An 18,572-nucleotide genomic window follows, 5' to 3' on the forward strand; every position below is an offset into this window, starting at 1 on the left:
GGCGGCGCGGGGCGAGAGGCCGCCGGGGCTGCGTGCGCGCACCTGCCGCCCGGCGCCGCGATGAGCCGCGCGGTCTGGCTGCTGCTGGGCGCCGCTCTGCTCTGCGGCCACGGGGCCTTCTGCCGCCGGGTGGTCAGCGGTGAGTCCCGGGCCACCCGCTCGCCGGGGGACGAGGGGGGCAGGGGGCGCGCGGGCGAGGGCGAGGGCGGTGCGGCGCAGCCCGTCCTGGGGTCGGGGCTCCCCCCGGGTTTGGAAACCTGGGCGGGTTTGGGGGCCGGGAGGGGGCGTGGGGAACAGACTGTGCTCCGCGTTCCCCTGCGCCCCTCAAAATACACGCAAGAAAGTTTAAAATTGTCCGGAGTGCCCGGCTCAGTCGCCGCGCTCTGCTTCGCTCTGGGAGCCGCGCCGCGTGTCCCGGGAGGGGTTTGGGTCCACTTTCCTTGCGGAGAGCTGGTCCCGGGGCTGGGCACCCGCGGCCGGGGCGGGGATCGGTCACGGAGGAGCGCGGGCAGAGGAGCCGCTGCAGGACCGCGCCCCCGGGGCCGGGCTCCGCTCCAGCCGCGCACGGCGCTCCCGGGGCCCCTGACCCGGCTCCGTGCGCCCCGCGCCGCTCACCCGCCCCTGGGCGCGCAGCCTTTGTTCTCGGGAGCGGGGCCTGGTCACGGGGCGCGGCTGCCTTTCCCTTGCACCCCTCCTTCCACGTTGGGGACGTCCCAGGAAGCGAAGTCGGCTGCAGGCGGGCCGAGGGTAGGTGGCGACGCGCGGGGTCGGGCCCAGGGGGCGCCGCGGGAGGCCGGCGGAGCCCGCGCAGGGGAGCGCGTCGGGGCTCCCCAGCCTCCCGGGGCTCCCCGGCCTCCCGGGGCTCGCCGGCCTCCCGGGGCTCCCTGGCCTCCCGGGGGTCGCCAGCTCCCGGGGCTCGCGCGGAGGTTCCTTTCCGCTCTCACTCTCCTGGTGTTGAGCAGTTTCTATTCGACTCGGCCTTTCTTACTTTTGGGGACGGGCTCTTTAAAAAAAACCACGAAGATTCTCAAAAGCCTAGGATGCATGACTAGGGCCTTGCTGGAGACTGAGCGCAGAGAGCTCCTTTGATTGAAACCCCTTGTGATGCCGTTAAAGTGTGCAGTGGGTATCTGTTGAATGGACATGGGCATGTGTTTGAAGTGCAGGAGGTTTTTGTTGTAAAAAGCACCAATTCCGCTTCACATTCTGTACATCTTATAACAGGTGTCACTAGAGATAGAGATAGATGACAGATGACAGCAACTTAACCGGTAGAGGAAGCAGACCTTTGTATTAAGCTTAATTGTTACTGATGTTCCCCTCAGCAATATCTGGTGCTCTGCATCTTCAGAAGATAATTTTTGAACGTCTAGTTATCTCTCACTCTCTACTAACTTTTTGGCACTCTGGAGACAGTGGAATGAAATACATTGTAAAATGTCATTTGGAAATGCTGCTTGCTTTTTTTTTTTTTTTTTTTTTTAAGAGAATCGGGCTTTTAATATCTATACAATGAAAACTTTACAGTATCAAATGCGGATGTTATACCATTAGCTGCTTTCCCCCTAATTTAACTTTGAGGGAAAAGTTTGCTATTTGGAGTCATCTGACTTACATAGCTGCCTGCCTTTGTGTTTATCAGAATCATTCTTGCAAAAGAATGAACAGCAAAGACCAGACTTTGAGCCTAAGGTGTTTTTTAAACACACAGAAACACTTCTTTGAATTAAATAGTATCCTTTTGGTATATTCTTGTTTGTATGCGTAAACTTTGCAAGGGAGGAAAAAAAGATATATGATGTAAAAATAGAACTTGAAAATTGTTGGTGAAACTTTACTCTGCTTTCTGTTATTGCATAAATTGTTGCAAACTGCTGCTTGTTCCTGTTATTTATAGGCATCTTGTAGGTGACATCTGGAAAATTTCTAATTAACTGAACATGATCTATTTGATTTAGCATAAATGATGATGTTTACTTGATATTAAAACAATTGTGCTTTTATTATGAATAATTTAATTGTCTTTGGCCATACAAGTTCACATTGACATTTAAGCATTCTAAATTGATTTGTGATTCTGTTCTTTGAAGACTATGTTTTAAAAATATATATTTCAGCCATAATGGCATGAGGACGGAGCAGTTTAAACCTGGACATTTTGGAAGCAGTAGGTCTAATGTCTGCCTGGTCGATGTTGAGCTTTGAGTGGTGCATCAACTTTTTCAGGCCACTAGGGACCAGTTGACAAAAATTTTCAAGTATCTGTTGACTGCAACAAGTTCTTTGAGACCATTATTAGGAACATACTTACAATATATGAAATGCATTTCTATTTATTAAATATCAATGCAACTACTTATAATTGCCATTTAGTTTACCAAAATAATCACCCCAGAAAAATGACAGGAACTCATAAAATAATCCTTTATAGAAATCCTCCTCTTAGTGCTTTAAAATATTCAATTATGAGACACTTTCCAGTACTTTAAAATACAGCATCCTTTTAAAAGTTGAGAACACTGTTTATAAAGGAAGTGAAAATATTTTAAAATGAAATAGCATTTCTTACAACGGCATTTCAAACATCATAATGTTCCCTATACGCGTTAGTAGCGTCTAGCAGTAGTAGGAACGTATTCCTATAGGTTAGTGGCCATGCTTATTTTGATGCATGAATATGCAGTACAGACACACAACCGTGAGGGTAACAATCAGAGAGTATTTAGTGAATTTATGATTCTCAGTTGGGAACTACTTTTAGGGTCTTAGACCTGTGCTGATTTGTTGCTGAACACAGATGTGTAGAGAATACCAATGGGGCTGCAGCCACTTAATTTTGTCAAGTGACTGGTAGGTAATGAAATCTTCAGGACAAAGGTAAGAAGGTTTCACTTATGGGAATATGGATATACATGAGAAAGAAGTGTTCAAAACTCAGGTTCCGAAGATGGGAAGATGTGTCTGAAGAGCATGTGGGTATTTTAAACATTTGAAGTGGTTTGAAGTAATGTGTTTCTTTTCTTTTCTTTTCTTTTTTTTTAACTCTCTCTCTGTCTCTAGTGCACACAGCAGTGATCCTCAACCTGTTTGTGCTGAAAAATGGCACTGAGTGTGTTTCATGATACCTCCAAATTTCTGCAGAACATTTTAATATGTATTTGAACTTACTAAAATTGGCAAACACTTTATTTCGGAGATTGGATGATTTAGAGACCTCTCTTTTTATCATACAGATGCCACAGAATATTGCAAAATTGTGGTGGTGTTCAGGAGCCTATAGATTAATTGAATAGCACAGGAGCTACAAAAATCTGTTATCCCAGCCTCTGGTAGTATTCCATGACATCATCAAAAGCATAAAGTGATGACGATGCAGTTTTCAAAGATGCAATTACTTTAAGTATCTCTTGGGCAAGAAAGGAACAAATTAATCTTATTACTAGTCATTTAATAAACTACACATTTGTCATAGCCATTAATCCCTAACTGCTGTTTTTCAGCATTTTATGGCCTTGTTTTTATAACTCTTTTTCCTGAAAATGGCAATAGCTATTCCATTAACAAAAGAAAAGAGGCAGGATTTTTTAATAGAGGGGTGCAAGCGGAAATCCAGCTGATGTTCTCACCAATGATTTTGGCTTTTTGCACAGTCTTCTGTGCTAGGTGGCTGGATGTACACACTGCCAGGACAGACTCTCTTTCGCTGCTTTAACACATTACTGATGATATAATATGGCCTGACAACTTGAGTCAAGTTTTCCTTCTTATAATTGGGGAAGAATATGTTTGGGCCTCGCTTGTTGTATTTGGAAAAATAAAAGAGCTCAATAAAACACTCATTAAGGACATATATGACCTGAAAATATGAGATCGATGTTCTAGTATTAAGCCTATGGCCAAATGTTCAGTAATAGAAAATCCACAACCTGCTTAGAAACCAACTCTCAAGGCACAATCCCTTGCATATATTAGCCACCCAGTAATCAATAATGGATCAATGCTAATAACTATAACATAGAAAACATGAATAATGTATATATTTATCAGTCCTTTTATTTATGAAATCTTTCACCTTAGGAAAAAAATTATATTTGAGACATACCTGGGGACTGCATGGAAATCTGGGCGGATGCATGAACTGTAGAGCCAGCTACCTGATTCGGCACCCTGATGTTACCACTTATGAGCTGTGTGAATTTGGGAAAATTACCTGACTTTCCTTTGTTCCCCTTTGTTTTAAACATGGGATGAAAGCACCTACAGCACAGCATTGTTGGAGGATTAAAGGGGTTTGACACAGCTGTACAGGTTGTATGCACAGGAGTGCCTTCCAAGAAGCCTGAGAAGGGACTCAGTGTGGCCAGCCTTGTGCCTGGAGCTGAGGCCACCTAGAGGAAAACACATTATTATTATTATTATTATTTTTTTTTTTTTTTTCTAGCTGAACAGCCTCTATCACCAGGCAAGGTTTTTCCTAAATTTACCCAGAGGCTTGGATTGTGCTAATATTGAGGCCTTTCATACTAAGCTATTGATAAATGTCAGACTCCTATTATTATTATTATTATTAATTATTTCTTTAGAACTCATAATCACTCTCACTTTTTAGGTAAGAAAACTGAGGCCAGGACAGTTTAAGTAATGACCCCAATTTCCCGCAGTTCAAGTATAACTCTGGGATTCCAAGCCGGTTCTGATTGACTGAATGCTCAAAACCCTAAGTCACACTGTTACTTGGTTTACCATTTGTTATTTAGATTTTAAATATTAGGATTTTTTAAAAAATGAGTCTCATCTCCTTGTCAGGAAGCTTGTGGTATTTCCCAGCGGGAGAGGTAGGGCATGCAGCTGGCACCACCGTTCATGAAATGACCCAAGACTACAGTTTTGGTTTTGTTCACCAGTGTAGGAAAGTGGATTCCAGCACAATCTTAGAAGTGCGATATACAGTTCATTGTGCAATAAAATCTCTGTTGCAAAAATAAAGCTTACTCTAACAAAACTTTTTCTTATAAAGAAAAATTCTTAAGAAGTTGGTATAATATTGAACAATGAAAGCAGAACACAGGATCAATAGCTTCCCCTTTCCTTCCAGTTCAGAAGTGTTGGCATTGCCAACAGAGGTCATGTTACACTGTATAGAGTAGTGTCCGACCATTTATCAGTGTGATTTTGAGAGGAGTAAGAAATTACTGTGTAAAACATTCTTTTATGGGATTCTGATGTTTAAAGTCCAGTCAATCTGGTTTGGGTTTATCATGTAGATCCTCTTTTGTACAACTTTTTCTTTGCAACCTCAAGTAAGTCTTAATTGAACAATAGGAATTCATAAAATGTCTTCTACATATTATTGAGTAATGTTATATAAATTCAATACTTATTTAATATTGATAATATATGACTATAGTGTGAGGTCTAAGAAAAATGTTATTACTTTCCTAACAAACTGAGGACTCACCTGTCAGAAAGTTAATACATACTAAGCAAAATAACACCAAATCCTAGATCCTTTCTCTTCAGGGAGAAAGAAGGAAACTGCAATGTTTGTATGAGTTTGGCCCCACTTTTACATTCTTCCAAAAGCATTGAAAACTCTGCCAATATTTAGCTCTGAAGGAATTTTAATGACTTAGAAAAAAGACAAAGTCATATATTCATGGAAATAGTAGCAAAATCTTAGCTCTGATGTTGATAGACATGTTCATTTTAATAGGCAGTACTGAGCATGATCTCTAAATAAAAGTTCCTGGCTACATATGTAGTTTGTGTGTGTGTGTGTGTGTGTGTGTGTGTGTGTGTGTGTGTGTGTGTGTGTGTGTGTGAGAGAGAGAGAGAGAGAGAAACCAATAGGTGTAGACTCCTTGGTCCTTTGTCTTCCTTGTAAATAAGGCAACAATCAAAGGATATTTCTCAGCATAGATGCTAGGCAACATTTAGTAAATTGTTGTTGGGCAGTGTCAAGGTAGCCTTCACATAATAAAAACTGTTATACTGTTATCTGAATATTTCTCTGAATATGTTAAGGGTAGTAGAGTAGTAGGAAGAAGGTTAGATGGACTAGATGGGAGATGTTATGGATGGAAGGTTAGAATTCCTCTAATTCAAAATGCTGGGTGGGAGACTTTACCTGACTATAACATTGAAAAGTCAGAGAAAAGGAAATTCTCTCTCTGAGCTCACAGAACGAGAAGGGAGGTAATCATAATGCTTCTCTAGGAATACCAGCCTTTACAGAAGTGGGAAAAGTTGCTTCCAGAAGATCCGTATTAATGGGACTTTTCTGGGAATCAGGGCAACATCTGTTTCCCAGCTGCTGGAGCTCCACTGCGATCACAGCTGCATGTGGTCAGCTGAAATGACAGTGAGCAGTTCAACGGCTTCTTTTGCTGCAACTTGGACTCAACTTGCCCAGTAAGGTGGAGACCAGTAGGGAAGTACAATCGGATGTAAAGAAATTTACAGTGTCAGCTGTAACTGACTATGATATATATATAGAGCATTAAAAACCTGCAATGTTTCCAGAATTTCCTGAAAACTGCCTGCTGCATCTGAACTGCTAGTGACTTTTCACTTCGAAATCTGTGGACACAGCCTATATTCAATCAATACACGTTGGAGTCAGTGTCTGTCTGTAGTTGGTAATTGGCCTGATTCCCTGAGAGTTCCCCTGCAGTGCAGCCGCCACAGTCCCCGTCCCCCCCAGCACCCCTGGACCACTCCCTCACCCACAGCCGCAGGGAGCGTCAGGCTGGCCACCATCCAGGGTGCATGCGGTGCTAATTGTGAAGTCTAATCCCTGTCTGTGGATTTGCTCTTATTACTATTATTCCTCTACAGACTAACATTTATCTACTTTGCTAATACCTAATAGTAAATTAGGAATTTTCTCATGACACCGAAAACTCTCATGCATCTGATTAGAAGTGCTATCTTAATTTTATAAACAAGTTTAGTCTTATCATTTTTGTACCCTCACCATAAAGAATAAATCCGTGTTGCATTTATTTTTTAATACATGAAAGATAACAGGCAGATGCTTTTAGCATATAAATCATACCTGTGCATCCTCTGAATGTGCGTATTTGTTACATAAATAATTTCTACTTATTACAATTTCTGGCTAATCTTTTTTTTTTAATTCGGCTTTTTGACATCTTGCAAAACAATCTTGTTGGACAAGTTTACTATTTTAAAAGTGCTGGAATCAAATCCAATTCTGAGTTTTCTCAGAATGAAAAACTAAACACATTGAAACCTCAAGGGAATGCAATTAAGAGATATTTTGAAACAGAAATATGGAAAAGATGTAGGAGATGAAAATTGAAACAGAGCTTGATTTAAAAATATAGGCATAAAATCACTAGGCTTAATGGCATTGCTAGAATATTACCAGAAAGAACACTTTTTAATAATGAAGTCATCACAAAGCCTAATAATAAACTAGGAGACATTTTTTAAAATAGTAATTATATTAGACTCAATCATTGGGACGTCTGTAATCCTCTCTCAAGTAATGAGTCAGACTGATTTGTCCATTTGAAGTCTCTTTAATTCCAGTTTCCTGTGGGCATCCATACTAGCCTGTTATTTTTCATTAATAATTACCTGGGGCAGTATGCTAATTTCTTCATATTATTCAGTGTGTTGCTCCTGGGTCCAGATCATGGTTCATGAGACTGAGGACAACTGCTGCCATTTTATTAGCTGGCTGTGCTCTGCTTGTGTCAAGTTATTGAATGCTTGTCACTCAAACACTGTTGTGAGGGTAATGGCCTTCTGCTGATTTCCGCTCCCTCCTGCCTCCAAGTGTCATCATAGGTCATTAATTGCTGACTCGGGGGGGAGAATGGATGTGATACCATTCTGAACACTGGCTCAGTGTGATATACTGTAATTACAAGTGCAAAGCTTGAATGCTTTATTTTTAGCCAGTGTTCAGGTATAATACCCACCCCCCAAATCCTCCACTACTGACAACTTTTCTTGATCAGCTACAAAATTAAATACATAGTGGAAAAAGCCTTCAATCTCAACAAGAATAATGTTCATACAGATGAATCATAAGAAAGCAGTAAAGATGTGCCTGAATTTCTTAGCATAAAGTCAGTTTACTTAATTTTACATACAATGTTAAAACAGTCTGTTTTCCAAGGCTAACCCTGAGCTGAAATCAGACAGTGACTAAGAGAGGTATGTAGGTCATGGACAAGCAGGTTGGAAACAAGGAACAGTGACAGAGAGGGGTTTGTGGCAGTGCTTGAAGTCGACAGGCAGAGATCAGAAATGAACCAAGGAAGGTGATGTAAAAATAAAAGAGCATGGCCATTGGGGTGAGTCTCTGTCATCTTGGCCTACATGTTTGGTGGTAAAACAGGGTGTAAACAAAAACTTCCATTGCTGGTACAGTTAGCTAAATCCTGTAGACTATGGCTTCATTATGATTTGATATGGTCATGACTATTTGTAGTTATGTCATCAGGAAAGTTCATTCTGCTTAATATGTAAGCGTGTGTGAAATTAACCAAAGAACTTATATGCATATGTGCATAACCCGTGGACACAGACAATAGTGTGGGGAAGGCCTGGGGGGGGAGCAGGTGCAGGGTAGGAGGGGTCAATGGGGGAAAAAGGGGGATATCTGTAATACTTTCAACAATAAAGATAAAATTTTTAAAAAGAGTTTTTAAAAAAAATCAACCTTTTTGTTTGGTTGCCTATGTATTTAAGTCTTCACCTGGTGTTTTTTTGTTGTTTTGTTTTTCAGGCCAAAAGGTGTGTTTTGCTGACTACAAACACCCCTGCTACAAAATGGCCTATTTCCACGAGCTGTCCAGCCGAGTGAGCTTTCAGGAGGCGCGCCTGGCTTGTGAGAGTGAGGGCGGGGCCCTTCTCAGCCTTGAGAATGAAGCAGAACAGAAGCTGATAGAAAGCATGTTGCAGAACCTGACAAAGCCGGGCACAGGGATCTCTGACGGTGATTTCTGGATAGGCCTTTGGAGAAGTGGAGAGGGCCAAGCATCTGGTGCCTGCCCGGATCTCTACAGGTGGTCCGACGGGAGCAGCTCCCAGTACCGGTGAGCCGGGCCCTCAGGGGGCTTTCTTCTACCTGCAGAGGATGTCAGAATAGAGCAGGGAAATAGTCTAGATGTGTTCTTGCTGCTCCATACAGAGCGGGGCAAAAGGAGGTTTATAGTTGTGAGAACGTGAAGCACAGAGTTTATTCTTGTGTTATTATTTAGTAATTATCGTATTGTTTTCCATACGAACAACTGTAAACCTCCGTTTCCCCCACCCTGTATTGGCAGAAACTGGTATACGGACGAACCTTCCTGTGGAAGCGAAAAGTGCGTGGTGATGTATCATCAACCTACGGCCAACCCTGGCCTTGGAGGCCCCTACCTCTACCAGTGGAACGATGACAGGTGCAACATGAAGCACAATTACATCTGCAAGTACGAACCAGGTAGGGTGGCTTGCAAGTTGGTATAGCAGATTTTGTACATGTCTGCTTAAGTTTTATCTTTAAGCTTTGCTACCTTTGGCTAACTTTTTGCTTTTCTGCTGTGAAACATGAACGTACTCTAAAAACTTGTCCTATTCGGTGTACTGAGCACACTGTGTGCTACAGAACAGACTGCCAATGAGTTAAATAGAACCGGAGTAACTAGAAACTATAGAAACTAGAGTCACTACAAATAGACACTACAGTCACTAGAAATAGAACTAGAGAGTAACTAGAAACATCCGGAGAGGTGCCTTTAAGAGAAAATAATTATCTCCAATATTAAGGTCAAATGGTATTTTTAGAAATTCATTTAATGAAAAATAAACAGCTATTTTTAAATATTTTAAATATTTAGTATAGCGTGTGTGAGGGAGGTGTGTCACCAAAGCACCTATAGATTTACACATCTGAGCAATAGTCCTTTAGGTGATTATCTGGGGAATTTAAGGGATCAAAGGAACCCTCTCCTGGAACACCAGCTTATTATCTCGTGGCATGATACTTGGCACGTGCTCCTCAGTGAATGTCAGACTGGTCATAGCTCATTGAACCACCCATCGTGAAGCAAAGTAGGGGCGTGTGCCATGTCCTTGCCATGATCCTTGTTCTTTGAAATATGCCTCCTTACTGAGTTTTCACTCAATGTCTCCAGTTTGTTGGCACACGCAGCAAGTGAGAAGATTGCACCGACCTGAGTTACGCCAGTGTGGTTTCCTGTGGAGACAGTATAATTGAACTACTTTGAAAAGACAGCTCAACTGAATTGATATTTGACCAAAAGAGAGGTTAATCAGAACTGTGCAAACTCATTTTTAACAATAATGTAAGAAAGTCAAATTAGATACTTAGGCTTTGAGATTTTTTATTTTTTAATTTTTTGGCTATTTGTCTCCTCAGTGTTCGGAAGTGTCATTTTAAGTCTTCTGTTTGCTTGACCTCATGTGTTCATGGAAGGCAGTTATAATCAAGTGCTGCTATTTCCATTATTGTCTTGAAAATACATGATTCCTTTTTGTCATAAGACCATAAAGCACGGGGATTATTTGGATTAGGTTTACTCTTCTCTCATGTTTATCCTGCTCTTGAGTATATTAGCCAACTTTCTCTCCCTGGTGAGCTTATTCTTCAGCAGCCCCTAGGTTGCTAAATCCATCATTACCCTTTTAGAAGCCTTTACAAAGCCAAATCAGTTACGCTCTTATGTTCTTTGTCTTTTTTTTCCTTTAAAAATATAAAGTTTAAGTTCTCTGATAGTTTAAATTTGCAGCTGTATGTACTCGAAACTATTAAATGAAACAGTATGTTGTAGAATCTTTTAAATATTGTCTTCTTCTCTAAGCTTTTAGATGAACGATTTTGACTCTAAGTACATTTATTTACTTTATTTTTATATTTGCCTTCTTGGGTACATTATTCAGGACACCATAACCCCAGAATCTTCTTGACTTGTTTTGTATTAGATAATCTACATTTATATTACTCATGGAAGAACACTGTAGACATAAAATTATTTCTTCCTTTATCTCCTATATTCTACCTAAATCTTCAAATATCTGTACTTTGTGAACAACATTATTTTATGTATTTATTGTTTTTGAAACACATGCATAGTTTTAGTTGATCTTATTAATGTACTTAGAAATTTTATTCTTTACTTTGCTTTAAATATTTTCATCTTTAACTATTTTCTGTTTAGTCAACCTTCTTCGAGCTTAGTGTTTTATTTATGAAGGATATTGGTTTCATTAAATTTCTTGCTTATAGAGCCAGTGCTTTTTACTGGTGAGTGGTTAGCTTCTCAGTGGTGAGGGGCTTGGAGAATTAAGCAGTGGGACTATTTAAAATTTACAAACTATACCACTAATTATTTTGAACTTTATTCTCCAATTATACCAGGACTACTGTGTGATTTGAACTTAGTCTTCTCTTTCTGCTCCTGCATACCATGTGCGCATGACTAATCATATCCAAAGTAGTAAAAAATTAACCTGGCTAAGCAGAAACTGAATAATTTGCTTCTGAGTTTGCTCACTCTCTTAGCAATCATTCCATCATTTTTATTATTTTCCCCTGAGTGGCATATCTATTCTGTAGGTCTATAGAATATGTATACAAGAATAATAAATATTATTATAGGATGGTATATGATTAAACTTCCAATGAATAGAGACTGTGTGGTCAAATTAGAGGAGTAAACATTACATTAAAATGATTTGCTAGTCTGAAACTAATATAAGATGCTATATATGTCCTTTATTTCCCATCACTTGATAAAAATAAACAGGAAATTGTATTTTTGGAACAAATGAAAACAAATCTACAGAGTATTTTCTTACTAATTTAATTTATATTCACTGAACTATTAATTTAACACATGGGACCTAGAAAAAAAATTAGGTGATAGAGCAGTACCAGGTCATGGTAAGAGAGTTCAACATGTTTTAAGGGCATGGCAATTGAGAAGATTTCATCTCATAAAACCAGGGAAAGAAACAGCTCAAAAGCCTTAGTTTATTATTATATTTTAAAGGCGTAGACATTATTGGAAAGTAAATACAAAGATGGCATTATTTGTATAGGACAGACACTTGCTTAGAACATTATTATTTGAACCATCAATTCCAAACACAATCCATGTACAGTCTTTTGCTGATTGTTATTGTGAGGAGAAACCTAAATATTGCACTGATATTAGCACCAAAATCACCTTTGCTTGCCATTGAATTGCAGTTCATGGCTCACATTCTCATGGTCACTGAATCTTGCTTGTCTTTGCCTAGCTTCCTGCCTGCTTTGGCATGATTGCCTGTAACATAGACACACTGTTGGTAGGCAATGCAGTAATGGTTGCAAGGATTCATGAAGTGGATGCTCGATTTAAAGATAATTAAATGTTGACTTCTAGTTAGACAGTTTCACATAAACTTAAATTCAAAATATAATTCTTAGCTATAAATGGTTCAGAAGTCAAAACACTGATTTTTATGTGGTTTTATAATAAACTTATTTCCTCTATGTTTGTATTTCTCTTGTTTATCATTTCATATGATGTCTGTACTTATAATCTACAGAGATTAATCCAACAGCTCCTGGAGAAAAGACATATTTTACAAACCAACCAGGAGACACCCATCAAAATGTGGTTGTTACTGAAGCAGGTAATTCATTCCCGTGTCTTTAACTCCTTTATCAAGAACAAAAACTGTACATTTAAACTCTGCTTCTAGTTGGCCCCAACTTCCCTTATTTCTTAGTGAAGTGGTGCAGTAATATGGGCCTATGGAAATTTACTTTTGAACCAGGTTAGAACAAATGATGCTAAGCTAGTTTTTGCATGTGAGAACCTATTTTTTTGTTTGTTTTCTTCTGATTGGATGTATCTAGTACTAAAAGTATACTGGTATGTTTTTTTAAGGATTGGCTGGGGTGAGGTGAGTATAAAATAAAAAGCCTGATCTGTAGACTCTGGAATTTTCTGTGATGTAAATACTCCCTGGCTGATTTCAAGCTACCAAAGTGATATCGCTGAACCGCAAGGTGGAAAGAATGCATACATTGAACTCTCAACCCAGCTGTTTCTAATATACCACTGTCTGCAAAAGAAACAATGAAATCCCAATGCAAATTGCATGTTAGTCAGAAATCATTTTAGCATGGCCTTATGCCAACTGGACAGAAATGTTGGTTTATCCTAGTTGCTTTGTGAGGATTGAGCCAAAGACCCAAAGTCTCAAAATCTTTCTGCAGGCAATCCAAAATCCATGAAAGAGGAGGGAATACTGTCTCTTTTTCTTTATTAACATATGTAAAGAATCATGATGATATTTTGAAAAGAAAAAAATACTTTGTGAATTTTTAAAATTCTTGAAGTCACCTATTACTTGATGGAGGCTCAAGAGTTGCTGAAAGCATAGCAAATTACCCTCAAAATACCCGTCACTGGACCTCAGCTTCTCGTGTTAACAAAGGAAGCGATATGCAGTTAAATGGGTAGTTTGTCCTAAGTTTGGTCCACTTTGGTCAGTATTATTTAGATTAATACTGATGGCTTTTGATTGGCTAGCTAAATGCATGGTTTTCAATTTGTGGGGTTTTTTTTGTATGGATATGATATTAAAATGAAGTGCTCTTCATTTTTCAGATGCCTGATTTTAAACCATTCAGAACATCTAAACCTAATTAAAGATTATCAGTAAATAATTACATTGGGGATATTTTCCCCCTATGACAGTGAAAAAGTGTTTAATAAAGTCATTTTATGCTATCTGAGACTTCAGTTTTTTATTTTACCAAGAATATCCAACATGATCAAGTGTGGATGGAACAGGATTTAAAAATTACTCATTTTAGAATTTAATTAAGATCAAGTCTTCATGCCTCTGAAGTCTTGTGTCTCTGGGTTATGACTATATCATCAGTTAATATTTACATATTTTTGGTTTAATCCCTGGGAATCTTGCATATCACCATGGCACTGAACTTATTGGTCAGGGTGATTACATGCCCAAGAAATCAACAGTTATTTTAATAATGATTATTATTTTTTAATCAGTGCTTGGTTCTCTAAGAACCAAGAAGGATTAGTGAAGTGATATAGCTAGGATTATTAATACACTATGAATACTAGCCCCTATCTGAATAGCAGATTTAATAATACTTTTGGAAATATGGACATTGAATAAGAGCATGGCAACCAGTGCAGTAAGATTTTTTTACTTTTAACAATTATATTACATTAGATTATTTAGTATTTAAGTAAGAACTTTGCTTAGAATCTATTGATAATAATTTTATTTTACCTTAAATGTTTGGAAAACTTTTATGTATCTTTGGTGTTAGAATTCTGCCTCACCTGTCTTTTTACACTAAGACTGTTTTACTTTTGTAGGCATAATTCCCAATCTAATTTATGTTGTTATACCAACAATCCCACTGCTCTTATTGATACTGGTTGCTTTTGGAACCTGCTGTTTCCAGATGCTGCATAAAAGGTAAATAATTGCCTCGGGGCTCATAGCTGATGTATGTGCTGGGTCTGAAATCTGAATGCTTGTAAGTTTGCAACGTATGCAACTATACCATCCCTTGTTTATCAAGTGTAAGAATTAATGCTAAACCTTTCAACCTTGACCTCAAGTTGAATGCAAAACTTAATTCTTATAGTTGTACTTTGTAGTTATCTTTTCAAAATTTCAAGTCATAGCCTTTTGTTTTGTTTCAAAAGGATCTTTTAAGTATAGGAAATAAAGCACAATGTTAAAAATAGGTCACTTTTTAGTAGGCAGCTTGAAATAAAATGACACATTTTAACCGCCAGATTCTTGGGAGTATTATATCTATTTATCCATACCCTTGAGATAGATGTAAAATTTTTCCATGTGTATCAATTTGTCAATTCAATTAAAATAATTAATATAGTAAATATAAGTATGTATGAAAGGGAAAAGGAAAAGATGTTGGATTTAAATAAGAGCATGTTTGCTAGAATAGTCTAGACAAGCGATTTTCAACTGGTGTGCGGCAAGAATTTTTAAAACATGCAATACTGGACTATTTAGTGAGAGGCTCTCACCTCTTTTCCCTTAGATTGTCAAATTAAAAAAATGACAACGGCCAACACGACAGTAGCCATCCAGTGTGAATGAATCGAAATTATACCAATTTTTTTGTCAGGTCGGCAAAAAATATATTTTTTGGTGTACTGAAGAATTTTAGTAATTAGTTTATGTGCCATAAGATGAAATAGGTTGAAAATCACTGGACTAGATCTCTTTGTCCGAGTGTTTCCAATAGAAATTGATTGGGAGAGTGCCCTCATCATGGAATGACCTGTAAATACATCATTTTTCTCTTGATGTTAATTATTCTTCTTCTTTTCCTGAAATAAACCATAAAGAATCCACTAAGCAACAAAAGTCCCAGAGAAAAGTCAAATTGATGTCAACTCTAAATTTCACATACGTTTAAAAAAGCATACAGCCTGTGATTTATTGACTGTTTAAGCAAGACACTTTGAATGATAATAGTAAATAAAACCTGGCAAATTAATACTACATTTTATTTCCTCTCGGCTTTCCAATGTATAGGTAAAACACAGTTAAATTGTTTTTCAATATTTTGTACAGAATACAGACAATAGTAAATATCTAGCTTCTTCCCTTAATTCCTAAGACTACGGAAAGATGGAAAGCAATTCTGGAAAGCAATGATGTAGAGGTAGGATTTGATATAATCCCCCATAACCCAGCCAAACTGTTAAGGAAGAACTGTAAATAACAAGTCAGCTTGAAAAAAAAATAACTTGAAAAATATTACGTAGACATTCTCATTTCTAAGATAAATATTCCTCACGTGCCAGTGACAGAGTTTTCTCTAAAGTTTGTTTTCCTTCTTCCAAATGGCGTGTTATTGTAGAGACTCTATTCCTTCAGAAGCCTTCCAGGTGTTCCCATCTTGCAGATCTGTGGCGTTTTCACTGTTTGAAATTCTCAGAGTGAGAAAATAAAGCAGAATAGAGCACCTCTAGATGCCGGCATTAGCTGTAGTGCCAATTCATTCGTTCTTAGATCCTTCCTTTTCCTTTCTTCCAGGAAAGCAAGGAGAAACTTCATCAAAGACTCAACTCCATTCTCATCTGAGGGCCTTGCAGAAAGTTTAAATTCCAATCTGGTACACAGGATGGTTTCTCTCATTCCATGTCATGTTCAAAAGAATAACTCTTGTTTCCTTAACTGGAAGTAACTCTTAAAGGCCATACTAATGCTGCACAAAGACTACATTAATAACTTAACCTTATCTTTTTCATTATTAAAAAGTTTTCATGTTTTTGATCAACTTTGCTGGACTGATTTTCCTTTCGTGTTGGATGACTTATTAGATAAAGATGTGCTGATCTTACTTATTTGGATGCAGACCTCCAAAACGTATAAATAGAATATATTATTTTGTTAGTAACAAATTCACAGTTAAATGGAAGTCAGTTAAGTAATACTATAAAAATGTATTGCTCAGACTTGTTTAGAAAGAGTTCTTTTCTAATTTTTCTTGGAAGGAGCTCTGCCAGGTCAGGCAGACGGTGAGTGAAAGGTGTGGGTGGAAGGCATACCTGTGGGTAGGAGGCTGGAAGGGGTGCTGCTGGAAGGGGTGTCTGTGGGAGGAAGGAAATGCTGAGCACAACCCACAGGGACAGAACGTGGTCAGTGGTGCAGCTGAGGGCTCATTCTCAAGAAACTAGAGCAAAAGGAGTCCAGAGCTTGAGCAGAGTCTGGTAGAGGATGACTCGGACATTGAGGAACAGGCCCTTTTCCTGGAGCCCGAGAACTGGCTATTTTATGGAGAGTTGAAGACAGCCCAGCCCGAGGCATAGGCTGGACTTGATGTCCCGAACTCTCCATCTGAGAGTGAAGTTCAATCTCAAATCTGGGGAAACTCAGACACCCATAAGTTATTAGCACCTGAATCTACATTGTTTTTCAGAGACTGAAATAATATTAAACTTCCGAGGATTAGGTGACTTAAATTTAGGACCCCAAAGCTGATGGGAGGGGTCCTTATACTTAGGAGAAAAGCACTACTGAATGATTTGGCATTCAATACAGCATATGTTAACGGAGAAATATTCAAAAAGCAACATTTCAAAAATCATAGACCAAGGAAAATGAAGATTTACTGGTGATTACAATGAAAATGTTGGCATTGTGTCAGACACATTTGTGTGTGTGTGTGTGTGTGTGTGTCTAGAGTTCTAAACTATGAAGGATCCAACAGAGAACCACCTATTTTATTCTGCTTTTTCATTATTTCATATGAACTGTTTACCATCTTTGCATACTGGAATAATCTAGAATTCTTTGTAGGAATGAAAAAATAAGCTGGTGAGAGAAGAAGGACCCTTTTATAATAAGCTCTGGGATACATACCTCCACTTGGACCATGACATGCCCAGTTTGATGAGAGGTCTCATATATTGAACTTATTTCTTCTTGTGTTTTTCAGTAAAGGGAGAACAAAAACTAGCCCAAACCAGTCCACGTTGTGGATTTCAAAGAGCACGAGAAAAGAAAGCGGCATGGAAGTGTAAGGTTTCATTGAATTGGCTCCAGAAAACAATGTGTTCTTCTGTAACTCTGGATCTGTATAAGGAATGGCGTCAGAACCTTAGCTTGGAATGGCTTGAATCTCAGAGGATCTACAAGATGAACTGTAAGCTCCCTCTTGAGGCAAATATTAAAATGAGTTTTCTATGTTTATTTCATTTACAAAATATGCTGTGCTAATAATGGAGTGAGACATGCTTATTTTGCTAAGTGATGCACCCAAACTTCAAGTAAATGGAATGGACCATGCAGATAAACTTGCTCTCAATACATCAGAAGTATGTGTGTTGGAAGCAGTTATTTTTGTTTCTTTTACCTTTCATAGGTTGTAATCTAGTTAATGCAATGTAGATTGTATTGAAATTTACAGTGTGCAAAAATATTTTACCTTTACGTAAGTGTTTGATAAAAATGGACTGTTATATTTATTTTTATGGTGTTTCATTTTTCAATACATGCTGTTTTGATTAAAGAAATTTATCATTGTGGTCAACTGAATTCACAAACACATAAATACATTGCCATAGAAAAAAGTTTCCTTTCTAGAAATGGTTCATCTTTCAGTTCCTCTGCTTTGGATCAGACAGTGTATAAGAAATCTCTTCAGAAATAAGAAGCTATTTCATTAACTGTGGTATAAATCCACTCAAATATTTCACTTAGAGGCAAGAATTGTCTAATTTTAATTGTGCAAGACATGTGCCTTACAATTATTTTTAGTTTAAAACTCAACAGATTTTATAATAACTTTGTTAATAATTGTATAAATTATGTACTCAATCTAGAACGAAAATAGTGGCAAACACAATATAAATCATATGTCTTCACATGTTGCCTATATAACCACAAATAGCTCGCTGAGGGTTCTGGAATCAATTTGGTTCCTCCTTTGACCACAAAACGAGGGTTATTTGGGGTTTGGGGATAAAACTGGAGGCAGATTGTGGCATCATTTGTCTAAGGTTTTTTTC

At 38.5% G+C, this 18,572-nt stretch overlaps 1 protein-coding gene across 2 annotated transcripts; it reads left to right on the plus strand.

Annotated features, from left to right (window-relative positions):
- Positions 1 to 30: 30 nt before the first annotated feature.
- Positions 31 to 17,779, plus strand: CHODL (chondrolectin). 2 transcript variants are annotated; one of them, XM_087818377.1, is made up of 7 exons: positions 31 to 139; positions 8,765 to 9,074; positions 9,306 to 9,463; positions 12,577 to 12,663; positions 14,394 to 14,496; positions 16,096 to 16,174; positions 17,501 to 17,588. In XM_087818377.1, the coding sequence occupies exons 1-7, from the start codon at positions 61 to 63 to the stop codon at positions 17,501 to 17,503; spliced, it is 819 nt and encodes a 272-aa protein (XP_087674503.1). In that variant the 5' UTR covers positions 31 to 60; the 3' UTR covers positions 17,504 to 17,588. The 2 variants fall into 2 exon arrangements, with proteins under 2 accessions (XP_087674503.1, XP_087674502.1); XM_087818376.1 differs by lacking the exon at positions 16,096 to 16,174 and having other exon boundaries at positions 17,501 to 17,779.
- The last annotated feature ends 793 nt before the right edge of the window (positions 17,780 to 18,572 follow it).

Source organism: Miniopterus natalensis, chromosome 6 (genome assembly GCF_054644295.1).
Source record: "Miniopterus natalensis isolate mMinNat1 chromosome 6, mMinNat1.hap1, whole genome shotgun sequence".
In the NCBI taxonomy this organism is placed as follows: domain Eukaryota; kingdom Metazoa; phylum Chordata; class Mammalia; order Chiroptera; family Miniopteridae; genus Miniopterus; species Miniopterus natalensis.